The sequence below is a fragment of the Macaca thibetana genome, chromosome 19 (genome assembly GCF_024542745.1).
Source record: "Macaca thibetana thibetana isolate TM-01 chromosome 19, ASM2454274v1, whole genome shotgun sequence".
Taxonomy (NCBI): domain Eukaryota; kingdom Metazoa; phylum Chordata; class Mammalia; order Primates; family Cercopithecidae; genus Macaca; species Macaca thibetana.
Genome location: NC_065596.1, coordinates 9,009,901 through 9,024,369, shown reverse-complemented (window position 1 = coordinate 9,024,369; position 14,469 = coordinate 9,009,901). Strand labels below are relative to the sequence as shown.

The 14,469-nt window shown below is 50.7% G+C and overlaps 1 protein-coding gene across 1 annotated transcript; it reads right to left on the bottom strand.

Annotated features, from left to right (window-relative positions):
* Positions 1 to 2,456: 2,456 nt before the first annotated feature.
* On the bottom strand, positions 2,457 to 13,468 carry PGLYRP2 (peptidoglycan recognition protein 2). The gene is made up of 5 exons (XM_050769603.1): positions 12,925 to 13,468; positions 9,093 to 10,163; positions 5,163 to 5,373; positions 3,434 to 3,731; positions 2,457 to 2,560 (listed from the first exon to the last, which is right to left on the bottom strand). Exons 1-5 carry the CDS (start codon positions 12,983 to 12,985, stop codon positions 2,471 to 2,473), a joined length of 1,731 nt encoding a protein of 576 aa, XP_050625560.1. The 5' UTR covers positions 12,986 to 13,468; the 3' UTR covers positions 2,457 to 2,470.
* Between the last annotated feature and the right edge of the window lie 1,001 nt (positions 13,469 to 14,469).

The following is a 14,469-nucleotide window of genomic DNA, read 5'->3' as shown; positions in this document are numbered from 1 at the left end:
AATTTTTTTTTTTGTAGAGATGGGGGTCTTGCTTTGTTGCCCAGGCTGGTCTTGAACTCCTGGCCTCAAGTGGTCCTTACACCTCAGCCCCCCAAGTAGCTGGGATAATAGGCACATGCTACCATGCCTGGCCTATTTTTTTTTTTTTTGGACGTGAAATTCACATAACACAAATTTAGCATGTTCTTTTTTTTTAATAAGATTTTTCTTTTTTGAGACAGAGTCTTGCTCTGCTGGAGTGCAGTGGCACAATCATAGCTCACTGCATCCTTGGCCTCCTGGGCTCAAGCGATCCTCCTACCTCGGGCCCTTGAGTAGCTGGGACCACAGTTGCATGCTACCTGGCTAATTTTTAACTTTTTATCTGTTTGTTTTTTGTAGAGATGGGGCCTCACTATGTTGCCCATGCTAGTCTTGAACTCCTGGGCTCAAACAATCCTCATGCCTCAGCCTCCCAAAGTGTGGGAATACAGGAATAGCATGAGCCTCTGTGCTCAGAGAGACGAAGCCTTGTTCTGTCACCCAGGCGGGAGTGCGGTGGCTATTCACAGACATGACTGTGGGTCATTGCAACCTTGAACTCCTGGGCTCAGGCAATCCTCCTGCCTCAGCCTCCCAAGTAGCTGGGCTTGCAGGTGCATGCCACCATGCCCAGCTAATTTTAATTTTTTTTTTTTTTTTGTAAAGAGACAGGGTCTCACTATGTTGCCCAGGCTGGTTTCATACTCCTGGGCTCAGGTAGTCCTCCTGCCTCAGCCTCTGCAGTGGCTGGGACTGCAGATGTGTGCCACCACGCTTGGCTTAATATGTTTTATTTATTGAGCTGGGTCCTGGTTACATGGGTGTGTGCTGTTGTGGAAATTCATCAAGCTGTGCCCTTGGGAGCACTTTCTCGTATCTGTGTTAGGGTTCCACAAATGCTTACTTGAAAGCCAGAGGTGAGTAAATGCTGTTCTGAGGAATAAATGAGTCAGCATAAATCCGGTCCAGGAGCGGAGTACCAGCTGGCTCCTCTCCCTCTGTGTGACCTCAGGCAAGTCATTTCCTCTCTCTGAGCCTCGGTTTCCTTATTTGTACAAGACGATAATATCAGTTTCAAAAGATTCATGTACGCCTTTGTCTAGTCAAATGTTTCCCGAGTGCCTATTATGTGCTAGGTGCTGGAGAGGCTGCAGAGAACTAACCAAACTTGGTTTCTGCGTTCCTGGAGCTGACAGATGATGGAGGTAGATAACATCCTAAACTCATACATGAGACATTTCTAGCTGGTAAGGAGGACCTAGAAGGAAATAGACTGCAATGAATGCTGAGCAAAACTGCCACTCTTTGAGCTGGAAAAATCAGGGAGGACTTCCCTGAGGAAGTGACATTTGCAGCCATTTGTATCTAGCAGATGGAATCCACTATGTCCATGTAACAAGCATTCCAAAAGTGCCAATGAATTAACATGTCCCTGAGAATAGCCCTCACCTAATAACTTTAGTGTATAAATACCCCAGCTCCCTCAACCCTTGTGTGGGATGACTCAGGTATGTGTCCTATGCTCTCCCCCAGGGCTTCCCAGTGAGACTGAGCTCTCTTGCCTACAATGGAAACTTGCTTGAAAACACATTATTTCCTGGCTGCCTCCAGTTCCCTGTGTCAGTACCTGGCTTGTTCACCTCTCTTTTTTTTCTTCTTGTTTTCTTTTCTCCCTTCCTCCCTTCCTCCCTTATTTCCTCTTTCTTTCTTTCTTTCCTTCTTCCTTTCTTCCTTCCTTCCCTCTTTTTTTCTTTGAGATAAGCTCTCACTCTGTTGTCCAGGCTGGAGTGCAGTGACATGATTATGGTTCACTGCAACCTTGACCTCTCAGCCCAAGCAATCCTCTCACCTCAGCCTCCGGAGTAGCTGGAACTACAGGTACACAACATTATGCCTGGATAATTTTTTCTTTTTTTGAGACAGGGTCTCACTCTGTCTCCCAGGCTGGAGTGCAGTGGTGCGATTTCAGCTCACTGCAACCTCTGCCCCCTAGGCCCAAGTGATCCTCCTACCTCAGGCATGTGCCAGCACCCCTGGCTAATTTTTTGGTATTTTTGTTAGAGACAGGGTTTTGTCATGTTGGCCAGGCTGGTCTTGAACTCCTGAGCTCAGGCGACCACCCTCCTCAGCCTCCCAAAATGTTGGGATTACAGGCACGAGCCACTGTGCCTGGCTATGCCTGGATAATTTTAAATTTTTTTTTGCAGAGATGAGATTTCACTCTACTGTCCAGGTTGTTCTCGAACTCCTGAGCTCAGGTGATCCCCTTGCCTTGGCCTCCCAAAGTGCTGGGATTACAGATGTGAGCCACTGTGCCCTGCCCTGGGATCTCCTCTCAATAGACTACTTGTACTGGAATTATTGTCTTAAGGTCTGCTTTTGGGAAGACCCAAACTAGACAATGGATGCAAACACAGACATGAACGGAGACGTTCTTTCCATGCTGTCTTTATTGAAGGTCTGTGGCTGGCAGGGTCCTTGGAGGTGGCTCCCTCCTGGATCTCCGAGAGACACTCCTGGCAGGTCTTGGCTTTACAGTCTGGAAAAAGACAAGAGAGTGTGAGGCTTGGGAGTGGTTGTGGTGTGTGGCTGGGTCTGCCCTCCTGGTGGTGGAACCCTGGATCAGGGAGGGGACAGTGGCCCAAAGTGAGAGAGTGGGGACAAGATGGGTATGAGGTGGGTATGCTAGTCAATAACTTAATGAAATGGAGTGGCAGTATGTAGGTAGCACAAGATTATCCAGGTGTGATTCTAAAGTTGTTTTAGTGATGGCGACCTAAGGCTGGGATGAGGGCATCAGGTGAAAGTGGTGCTGGCATAAGAGCTGTCATCAGGGGTTAAGGAGTCAGGGACGAAACAAGCATCCTCAGAGTTGAGATTGTCTGGGCAGAGAATTGCAACACAGGATTAAGGACTGGACAGAGGTTGTGAAGGCAAAAGGTCACAGCCTGGGTTCCTGTTGTGTGGACAGAAGGCCTTCGGGTAGGGGCAGGGGTGAGATCAGAGTTCAGCGGGCTAGGATGAGGTGGTGCAGCCTGACAGGTTGTGACTTGGGTAGAGAAGCCATGAAGGCCAGGCTGAGGCTGTGAGGGCAGAGGGGCTGCTGGTAGGTGTCAGGGTCCATGACCTGGCTGTAAAGGTAGAGGTATTAGGAGCTGGGGAAAGGACAGGCTGGCTGGGTCTGGGGCTGAGCTGAGGCCGCACAGGCAGAAGTCACAGGATCAGGGATGTTGCCTGCAGAGTGACCCGCAAAGGCTGGGCCTGGGTTGCCTGAAAAGACGTGAGGCAGGGAAGCTGGGGGCCTGGCTGAGGCTGTGCAGGCACAGCGGTTACAGGCGGGGGCAGGGACCTTGTGGAACTTGTGTAGACTGAGGGACGGCGGGCCGTGGTAGTGCAGGCTACGCAGACTCACCGCGGTGAAGTGCGGCCAGGTGCGCAGCAGATGGAAGAGCGCGTCGCCGGGGCAGTCGGTGCGCACCAGCTGGCGGTGGCCCAGCAGCGCGTAGTCCGGCCGCAGGAGGCCGGCGCGCACCGCACAACTCGGGAGTGTGTCGCGCACCGTGCGCAGAGCGGCCTCGGTGGGCAGCGCCGCGGTGTAGTTGCCCACTATGGCCACGCCAAAGCCGCGGGAGTTGTGGCCGAGCGTGTGCGCGCCCACCCAGTGCCAGCCGCGTCCCTCGTACACGTAGCCATCCGAACCCACCACGAAACTGCGGAGGGGAGGGAGAAGCAAGCACCATGCGGCGTCACGGGGGCCCGGGCCCTTATCCGCGCCCCTCCCGGATTCTGTTGGTGTGCCAAGGGCCACTGACCCCAAGACCGGCGCGATCGCGCCACCTCTGTCCCATCCAGCTCTGTTCCACTCTCACAACAGCTGCCACTCCAGAACCGTTCGGTTTTTCTGGATCCGCGCTTCAGTACTGGCACGCCCCTTTCTGCCCTCCTCCTCCCCACCTCTGCCTTTTCTCAAGTCCAGTTCTTGCCCAATTCAGAGCGCTTTTCTGGTTTTGGGGGTATTTTTTTCTCCTTTTCCTTTTCCTTTTCCTTCCTTCCTTCCTTCCTTCCTTCCTTCCTTCCTTCCTTCCTTCCTTCCTTCGGGGTATTTTTTTCTCCTTTTCCTTTTCTCCTTCCTTCCTTCCTTCCTTCCTTCCTTCCTTTTTTCTTTTCTTTTCTTTTCTTTTCTTTTCTTTTCTTTTCTTTTTTGATGGAGTTTCGCTTTTGTCGCTCAGGCTGAAGTGCAAGGGTGCAATCTCGGCTCACTGTCACCACCACCTCCCGGGTTCAAGCGATTCTCCTACCTCAGCCTCCGGAGTAGCTGGGATTACAGGCACCCTCCACCACGCCCATCTAATTTTTTTTTTTTTTTTTAAATTTTTATTTTTAGTGGAGACGGGGTTTAGCCATGTTGGTCAGGCTGGTCTCAGGCGATCCTCCCGCCTCGGCCTCCCAAAGTGCTGGGATTACAGGCGTGAGCCACCACACCCGGCCTCTTTCTTCTTTTCGATACGGGTTCTCACTCTGTCACTCAGGCTAGAGTGCAGAGGTGCGATCATAACTCACTCAAGCCTGAACTCCTGGGATCCAGCGATCCTCCCACGTTAGCCTGCCGAGTAGCTGGGACTACAGTTGCGCAACACCATCCCCGGCTGTTTTTGTTTTGTTTTGTTTTGTTTTTTTAATTTTTTTATTTGTAGAGATGGGGGGGGGGATGTCTTCCTATATCGCTCAGGCTGGTCTCGAACTCCTGGGCTCAAGCGAGCCTGCCGTCTCAGCCTCCCAAAGTGATGAGATTACAGGTGGGAGCCACCGCACCAGGCCTCTTTGTCTGTTTTAGGCCATCTCTGCCTGGCCCCAGACCCAGACTCTGCCACAGGTCCCGCTCCTCTCCCAGATCCCGCCTCCTGTCCTAGTTCTCTACCCTGACTCGAGTCCCACGGTTTAGCTATTCCCGGTCCCTGTTAAGGCCCCGCCCCTAGCCTAGGCCACGCCACCTCTCCAACTTGTCTGTCTCTATCAGGACTCCTCCTTGGTCTTGACAGCTTTCCTAGAGTTCAGACCCGGTCCCCTGCATCAGGCTCCACCCACTCAGACCCCACCCCCGAACGTGGGCCCAGCCCCCGCCCCGGTCGGGCCCCTCCCACCTGTAGCCGATATCTTCCCAGCCTTGCGTGTCCTGGTGGTAGCGCTGCATGGAGCGCATGTTGGCTGCGCAGCGCGCGAAGTCCGTGCAGGGTGGTGCAGGCACGTAGGTGTGATGCACGTACAAGAATCCTAGCGGCAGCTGCAGCGGCGTCGGGCGGCCCTGATAAGGCGCCGCTCCCCAGCGGCAACGGGGATGGATGGCGGGGCATCCTACAGGCAAGAGGATTCAAGGCTGGGGTCAGGAAGTGTTTCTCTGCCTGCCCCCTCCACCCCCATTAAAGCGCACATACAGACCATCCCTCAGCCTCCTGTCAGATTTGGAAAGGGTCCAGTCTCACCCCACATTGGTCCTCCCTGGGCACTAACTATACTCAACTAAATCTATTTTATTTTTATTAAAAAAAATTGAGGGTGGGCCGGACGTAGTGGGTCACACCTGTAATCCCAGCACTTTGGGAGGACGAGGCGGGTGGATCACTTGAGGTCAGGAGTTTGAGACCAGCCTGGCCAACATGGTGAAACCTGGTCTCTACTAAAAATACAAAAATCAGCCAGGCATGGTGGCACATGCCTGTAACCCCAGCTACTTGGGAGGCTGAGGCATGAGATTACTTGCTTGAACCCGGGAGGTGGAGGTTGCAGTGAGCCGAGATTGTGCCATTGCACGCCAGCCTGGGCGACAGAGCAAGACTCTGTCTCAAAAAGAAAAAAAAAAATTGGGGGTGGGGGCAGGCATGGTGGCTCACTCCTGTAATCTCAGCACTTTGGGAGGCTGAGGTGGGTGGATCGCTTGAGCCGAGTTCAAGACCAACCTGGGCAACATAGTGAGACCTCATTTTCTAGAAAAAAAGAAACCAGATTTCCCAAAGCAATCTACAGATTCAATGCAAACTCTATCAAAATACCAATGTCATTTTTCACAGAATCAGACAAAAGTACCCTGAAATTTATAAGGAACCAAAAATGAGCCCAAATAGCAAAAGCAATTCTAAGCAAAATGAGCAAGGTATCACATTACCTGACTTCAAATTTTACTACAAAACTACAGTAACCAAAACAGCATGGTACTGTTACAAAAATAGACACATAGACCAATGGAATGAAATAGAGAACTCAGAAGTAAAGCCGCACACCTACAAACAATACTTTTCAACTAAGTCCACAAAAATAAGCAATCGGAAAAGGACTCCCTATTCAGTAAATGGTGCTAATGGTATGGGGACAACTGGCCAACCGTATGCAGAAGAATGAAACTGGACCCCTAACTCTTACCATATACAAAAATTAACTCAAGGCCAGGTGCACTGGCTCATGCCTGTAATCCCAGCACTTTTGGAGGCTGAGGTGGGTGGATCACCTGAGGTCAAGAGTTGGAGACCAGCCTGGCCAACATGGTGAAACCCCGTCTCTACTAAAAATATAAAAGTTAGCTGGGCATGGTGGTGGGTGCCTGTAATCCCATCTATGTGGGAGGCTGAGGCAGTAGAATCACTTGAACCCAGGAGGCAGAGGTTGCAGTGAGCTGAGATCACGCCTTGGCACTCCAGCCTGGGCAACAGAGCAAAAACTCAGTCTCAAAAAAAAAAAAAAAAAAAAAAAAAGGCCAGGCGCAGTGGCTCAGGCCTGTAATCCCAGCACTTTGGGAGGCTGAGGCGGGCGGATCACCTGAGGTCGGGAGTTCGAGACCAGCCTGACCAACATGGAGAAACCCCATCTCTACTAAAAATACAAAAAGTAGACAGTTTTGGTGGCACATGCCTGTAATCCCAGCTACTCGGGAAGCTGAGGCAGGAGAATCACTTGAACCTGGGAGGCAGAGGTTGTGGTGAGCCAACATCGTGCCATTGTACTCCAGCCTGGGCAACAAGAGCAAAACTCCGTCTCAAAAAAAAAAAAAAAAATTCACTCAAGATGGATTAAGGACTTACATGTAAGACGTGAAACTCTAAAATACCAGAAGAAAACCTAAGGAAAACATTTCTGAACGTTGGGCTAGGCAGAGAATTCATGACTAAGACCTCAAAAGCACAGGCAAAAGAAACAAAAATAGACAAACAGGACTTAATTAAACCAAAAAGCTTCTGCACACCAAAGACATAATCAATAGAATGAACAGTCAACTTTCAGAGTGGAAGAAAATATTTGCAAACTATGCACTTGGTAGGCGACTAATACCCAGAATTTACGAGGAACTCAAACAACTCAAGGAAAAAAAAAAGGAAAGAAAGAAAGAAAGAAAGAAAGAAAGAAAGAAAGAAAGAAAGACCCACTAAAAAGTGGGCAAAGGACATTGATAGACATTTTTCAAAAGAAGATATACACATGGTCAATAGGCAAAGGAAAACATGCTCAACATCACCAATCATCAGAGAAATGCAAATTAAAACCACAAAGACATACCATCTTACTCTAATCATAATAGCTATTATTACAAAGACAGAAAAGCCGAGTGATGGCTCACGCCTGTAACCCCAGCACTTTGGGAGGCTGAGGTGGGTGGATCACCTGAGGTTAGGAGTTTGAGATCAGCCTGGGCCAACATGGTGAAACTCTGTCTCTACTAAAAATGCAAAAATTAGCTGGGCGTGGTGGCAGGCACCTGTAATCCCAGTTACTTAGGAGGCTGAGGCAGGAGAAACACTTGAACCCAGGAGGCGGAGGTTGCAGTGAGCCAAGATCGTGCCATTGCACTGCAGCCTGGGAGACAAGAGTGAAACTCTGTCTAAAATAATAATAATAATAATAATAATAATAAATTGGAACTATCATTCAATCCAGCAATCCCACTACTGGATAGCTACCCAAAGGAAAATAAATCATTATATTAAAAAGATACCTGCATTCACATGTTGATCAGGACACTATTCACAATAGCAAAGGTAGGGAATTAACTTAAGTGTCCATCAACAGAGAATTGGATAAAGAAAATATAATATATATCACAGACCTGGATGGCTCTGGGTCTGGGTCTGAGAGCCCTAGATGAAGATCAGGCCCAGGTTTCCAGCCAGGGTGATTGCCAGGAGGCTGTCCACAGTGGTTGGCAGGAAATGGAATACTACTTAGCCATAAAAAATGAAATAATGTCAGCCGGACACGGTGGCTCACGCCCGTAATACTAGCACTTTGGGAGAACGAGGGTGAATCATGAGGTCAGGAGATGGAGACAATCCTGAGAAAATGGTGAAACTCCGTCTCTACTAAAAATACAAAAAATTACCCAGACATGGTGGCACATGCCTGTAGTCCCAGCTACTCAGGAAACTGAGGCAGGAGAATTGCTTGAACCCAGGAGGCGGAGGTTGCAGTGAGCTGAGATCGTGCCACTGCACTCTCCAGCCTGGGGGACAGAGATAGCCTCAAAAAAAAAAAAAAAAAAAGGAAATAATGTCTTTTGCAGCAACATGGATGGAACTGGAGGTCATTATCTCAAGTGAAACGAGTCAAACACAGAGAGACAAATACTATAAGTTCTCACTTATAAATGGGAGCTAAATAATGTGTATGCATGGATGTAGTGTGTGGAAAGATAGACAGTGGAGATTCAGAAGGGTGAGGGGGAGAGAGGAGGGAAGATGATGACAGATTGCTTAATGGGTCGATGTATGTTATTGGAGTGGTGGGTACCCTAAAAGCCTAGACTTGACCACTATGCAATCTATGCGAGTAACAAGGTTACACTCGTACCCCATAAATTAATGCAAATAAATAAAATGAAACAAAACAAAATCAGATGAACACTCTCCTATTCATCCCTCAAGGCCCAACTCTGGCATTTCCTCACCTGTGCAGCTGTCCCACCCACCCCCGACCAGATCCCTTATTGCCACCTCTGGTCTCTCCTAGTCCTCAACTTCCCTGAACATATGGAGTTGGGGGCGTCTGTATCTGTAATGGGAAGGATCATAGGGTGTGGGGAACCTCCTTACCCAGGAAGGCCTCAGTGAACTCCTTGGTAGCATTGGCGGCCACCTGGGCCAGCTGTTCTTGGCTCATGCACCGAAGCTGGGAGTGTACCGGCTCCAGCCTCTGTAGAAGGACAAGGGTTCCCCACACCTGCTGGGCCAGGATGGAGGCTGAAGTCAGAGCAGCCCCATTCTGCCGTCGGAAGTTGCTGCGGAACCCTGGGTCTCTGGCCACCCCCGCCCCATAGTACTGGCTCAGCAAGTGGCTGAGGGATGGTCGGGGCTCAGGAGTCCGGCTCAGGTAGTCTCCAAGGATGACCCCATCCAGGGCACCATTGAGGAAGGCCGTGGTTAACAGAGATGCCTTGGGGTCCAGGAGAGTAAAGGTCCGAGGGGCAGAGAGCTGGTCCCAGCAGCCCTCAGTTCCCAGGTCTGGATGGCTCTGGGTCTGGGGACCCTGGAGGAAGGTCAGGCCCAGGTTTCCAGCCAGAGTGACTGCCAGGAGGCTGTCCACCATGGTCGGGGGGGTCTTGGCTTTGGCATCTGGCAAGGAAGCTTGGACATCTGGACAACCTGTTGTAGCATCTGGAGAGTTGGCTCCAATATCTGCAGTGGTGACATCTGGAGAGGCATCCCTGAGTCCTGGGGTGGAGGTGGCTTTTACATCTGGAGCAATGGCCACAATATCTGGAAAGGTGACTCCAGCCTCCCGAGAGGTAGCCGTGCTGTCCAACGGCAAGTTTATGACCTTGCGCCCTTGCAGCCCTGCCTCCAGCCCTGCCAGCAGAGGCTCCACGGCCACAGTCGAGCCATCGGGTGCCAGCACCACCCCGTATTCCCGCCCTTCTCGCACATCATGTTGGGCCACCTCCTTGATCAGGCCTTGCAGCTCTGGGCTCAGTGGGTAGGGATCCAACTCTGCAGCACCGAGGCTCTGCACCCCCAGCAGGAAGTGGTAGAGGCGATTGTGGGGGCCAGAGTTTGAGGCTGACAGCAGCCACGCAGAAGCTGTGTGGCTGGCATTGGCAGCAGGCACCTTCTGCTCCAGCTCAGCCAGGGCCTGGATGACAGAGTCCATGAGCAGGGGCAGGGAGGCTGCAGGAGGAAAGAATGTGTTAGCCCAACCCCACCCATTGCTGAGCTTCCTCGTATTGATTCCACTTCTTCCCAATGCTCCCAGCCCTCCATCTGATAACCCCGTGACCCCCAATGCTATTCTTGTATAGATGAGGAAACTGAGGCACATAGACTGTTGCCTGTTGGCTAAAGAGCTCAGACTGTCTGTGAGTACTAGGGAGCCATAACAGGTTTATGAGCAGGAGAGAGGTGTGACCAGCCTGGCATCCTAAGACTCCTTTCTTAGGCTTAGATTTGTTTATTTGGCTGCCATAAGGAAATGGATTTTTGGGGTGCCAGGATAGAAAAGGGGAGACAGTGTGGAGGTGAGAGATGAAGGTGGCAGAAGGTAGGTAGTGACATTGCAGTGGACAAAAGTGGAAAAGTCCCCAGATCTTGAGAAGCAGAGATGGACGGTCTTTTGTGATGGATTGAAGTTAAAAGTTGGGGATGTTAGAGGGAAAGGTATTTTGAAAGATGCCTGGGACTGGCTGCGGTGGCTCAGGCGTGTAATCCCAGCACTTTGGGAGGTCAAGGTGAGAGGATCACCTGAGATCAGGAGTTCAAGGCCAGCCTGGTCAACACCGTGAAACCCCATCTCTAATAAAAATACAAAAATTAGCCAGGCACCGTGGTGTGTGCCTGTAATCCCAGCTACTCGAGAGGCTGAGATGGGAGAATCACTTGAACCCGGGAGGTGGAGGTTGCAGTGAGCCCAGATCGCGCCACTGCACTCCAGCCTGGGCAACAGAGTGAGACTTTGTCTCAAACAAATAAACAAAAACAAAAAACATAAAACAAAAAATAAACAATAAAAGGTCAGGCGCGGTGGCTCACGCCTGTAATCCCAGCACTTTGGGAGGCCAAGGAGGGTGGATCACCTGAGGTCAGGAGTTCAGGACCAGCCGGATCAACATGGCAGAACTCTGTCGCTACTAAAAATAAAAAAATTCGCTGGGCGCGGTGGCACACACCTGTAATCCTAGCTACTTAGGAGGCTGAGGCAAGAGAACTGCTTGAACCCAGGAGGTGGAGGTTGCAGTGAACACAGGACCCCCTCACTGCATTCCAGCCTGGGTGACAGAGTGAGACTCCATGTCAAAATAAATAAATAAATAAATAAAATTAAAATAAATAAATAAAATAAAAAGAAAGATGCCTGAGAGGCAGGGGGAGGAGCAGGATGGACTTGTGCCATGTTGGGGAAATGTCAGTGGCTGAACTGCAAACCTAGAAATGCTAAGTTAGGCTCAGAGCTGGTTCAGAGATGGGTTATCAAATAATAACTAACATTCAGTAAACATTTACTATGTGCTAGCTACTAGTCTAGGTGACTTATATATTAATAGTTTAACTCATTTAATCTTCACAACCCTTGTGAATTAGGTCCTATTAGCCCCCGTCTTAGTATGTTGGTGCTGCTATAACAGAATCTCTGAGGTTGGGTAATTTATAAAAGACAGAAATTTGGCCGGGCATGCTGACTCATGCCTGTAATCCCAACACTTTGGGAGGCCGAGGCAGGCAGATCACTTGAGGTCAGGAGCTTGAGAACAGTCTGGCCAACATGGTGAAACCCCGTTTCTACTAAAAATACAAAAGTTAGCCAGGCATGGTGGTGGGCGCCTGTAATCCCAGCTACTCGGGAGGCTGAGACAGGAGGATCTCTTGAACTCGGGAGGTGGAGGTTGCAGTGAGCTGAGATCGTGCTGCTGCACTCTAGCCTGGGCGACAGAGTGAGACTCTGTCTTTAAAAAAAAAAAAAGAAGAAGAACAGGAATTTATTTCTCACAGTTCTAGAGGCTGGGATGTCCAAGATCAAGGCACTGGCATCTGGGACTTCCCAGCCTGCAGAACTGCAAGAAAGTAAATTTCTCTTCTTTACAAATTTACTCGGTTTCAGGTACTCTGGCATAGAAGCACAAAGGGACTAAGATAGTGTCCCTTTGCAGATGAGGCATCTGAAGCACAGAGAGGTTAAATTACCTGCCTAAGGTCACACAGCAAGGAAGTGGCAGAGGCAGGATTTGCCTTTTTGTTTTGTTTTGTTTTTTTGAGATGGAGTCTTGCTGTGTCATCTAGGCTGGAGTGCAGCAGTGCTCAGCTCACTGCAACCTCCGTCTCCTGATTTCAAGTGATTTTCTGGCCTCAGCCTCCTGAGTAGCTGGGATTGCAGGTGCCTGCCACCACGCCTGGCTAATTTTTGTATTTTCAGTAGAGATGGGGTTTCACCATGTTGGCCAGGCTGGTCTCGAACTCCTGATCTCAAGTCATCTGCCTGCCTTGGTCTCCCAAAGTGCTGGGATTACAGGCCCAGCCAGAGGTAGAATTTGAATCCAGGAAGTCTTACTCGCCACACTCTCCTGTCTAGAATCTAGGTTCTTCTCCAGTCCACCACCTAATTCCTGTGTAGCTTTGTTCTTCTCTGCAAAAAAAAAAAAAAAAAAAAAAATACCCTTTCTGGCTTCTCCACCAAATCATTTCTCTTTCTTCCTAGACTAGCTCTTACGTCTCCTCCTCCAGGAAGCCTTCCCTACTTTTGCTCCCCAGGCCACAGATTCCTCCCCCTATCCTTGCCCTGACTCTGTGGAGCTGGGAATATCTATGTCCACATGCTGGAGGTTCTTTGAGAGCTTGAGTCTCCAGCCTCACTTCATGCAGGGCAAGACACAGATGGGACAGCAGTACACCTTCTGCGGAGCCAAGAGGTTTGGTCCCAGAACTCTACCCCCTGACTCACCTGTCCCTGGGTCTGACCACAGTAGCAATCCGAGCAGGATCCAGAGGACACCCTGGGCCATTGTTGCTGGGTTCCAGCTTCCAAGGGATATTCCTGGTTGGCCTCGGCAGAGAACCTCGGCAGTGCTGGACGGAGACAGGCACAGAGAACTGAGCAGAGCCTTTGGCCACTGTCAAAGTCCAGCGGTGAATGACAGACCTGCCTCTCGTAGAGCTGTGGGCGGGAGGCAGCAGGGACATGGGGCAGCGTACCCTGGGTCAAGGTCATCTGGGCCTCATGGTCTCCCCCAGTCTCTTCTGTCCCTCCTAGGCTGAGGTCAGTGGTCAGGAAGCCAGGCCCATCCCCAGTGGGGCCTGAAGACCAGGTGGTTCAGGCTCTATAAACTCTGCCTATTCTCCAGAGAGGTAGACCGAGGCCAGCCCAGCAAGCCCTGTCCCCTCCCCATGGTGACAGCTCTGTAGCCACTGCTGGCCACCAGAGGGGACTCTCAGCTGCCGCCTGCTCTACTGGTAAGACCAGCTGTGTTGAGGGAGAAGAGAGAAGCAGAGGCCTGAAGCTGGCACTGCCTCCTGCTTTTTTTTTTTTGCAACCAACACTTCAGGCTCAGGCAGAGCATGGGTGCAGGGGCCGAGGACAACGTTTGCCAAGGCCTGCTCCGAGCCCACGGGGACCAGGAGCTATCACCTCTCATCCAGTTCCAGCCCCTAATTCCAAGCCACCAGCAGTAGCTGAGAGCAGGGGTTGAGCTTGAGTGTTCAGGACCCTGGCATTGTCCCAGGAGCTGACTTCTGGACTCACCTGGACTGAGAGTGAATTGTCCTTCCTCTTCTCCGGGTGCCTGTGACTGAGACGTGCAGAATGGGCCCATCTCCCCTTTATTCTGGCATCAGGTGAGGCAGGATGACGAGACCGGGCTGTTGTGTATGTAAATTGCTTCCCTGTGGGGCTCTCACTTCAAAACCACCCCGAGGAGTTTCCAGGAGACCCACTGGGCTGGGGACTCAGCCAGGGCGGGCCTGGGAACGTCCAGCCTGAGCCAGGCCTGGGATTCCCCTGGGGGCCACCCCTGGGGCCTCCTCAGATGTCCTCTTTCAGGGGACCTCCCAGCAAAAAGCTGGGCACATAGTGGAGGCTCAGGATGTAGGGTGCTAAGGGATAGAATGGATGGGGGACACTTCCCAGGGGAGTCAGAGACAATGTCCTCCTCCAAGCTCGTTCCCCAAGATCTGGGGATAGGAACTCTGCTTGGTAGAACCATGTGAAGGTTGTAGGCTGAGGCAGGGACTAGGGTGAGGCATCCTCTTTGCTGCAAAATTTAAGACTGAAAATCTAAGTCACCTGTTTATATATATATATTTTAGATGGAGTCTCGCTCTGTCGCCCGGGCTGGAGTGCAACAGCACGATCTCATCTCATTACAATCTCCACCTCCCAGATTCAAGCAATTCTCCTGCCTTCCTGCCTCAGCCTACCAAGTAGCTGGGATTACAGGCATGCGCCACCATGCCTGACTAATTTTTGTAATTTTAGTAGAGACGGGGTTTC

What these genes read in the sequence shown, in the direction of transcription:
- PGLYRP2 (XM_050769603.1), bottom strand. Translation starts at nt 12,985, where the DNA reads ATGGCCCAGGGTGTCCTCTGGATCCTGCTCGGATTGCTACTGTGGTCA. An exon ending in GTTCACTGAGGCCTTCCTGG is followed by an intron (nt 5,374 to 9,092) that starts GTAAGGAGGTTC and finishes TCTTGCCTGTAG; the next exon opens with GATGCCCCGCCATCCATCCC. An exon ending in CCTGGCCGCACTTCACCGCG is followed by an intron (nt 2,561 to 3,433) that starts GTGAGTCTGCGT and finishes GTCTTTTTCCAG; the next exon opens with ACTGTAAAGCCAAGACCTGC.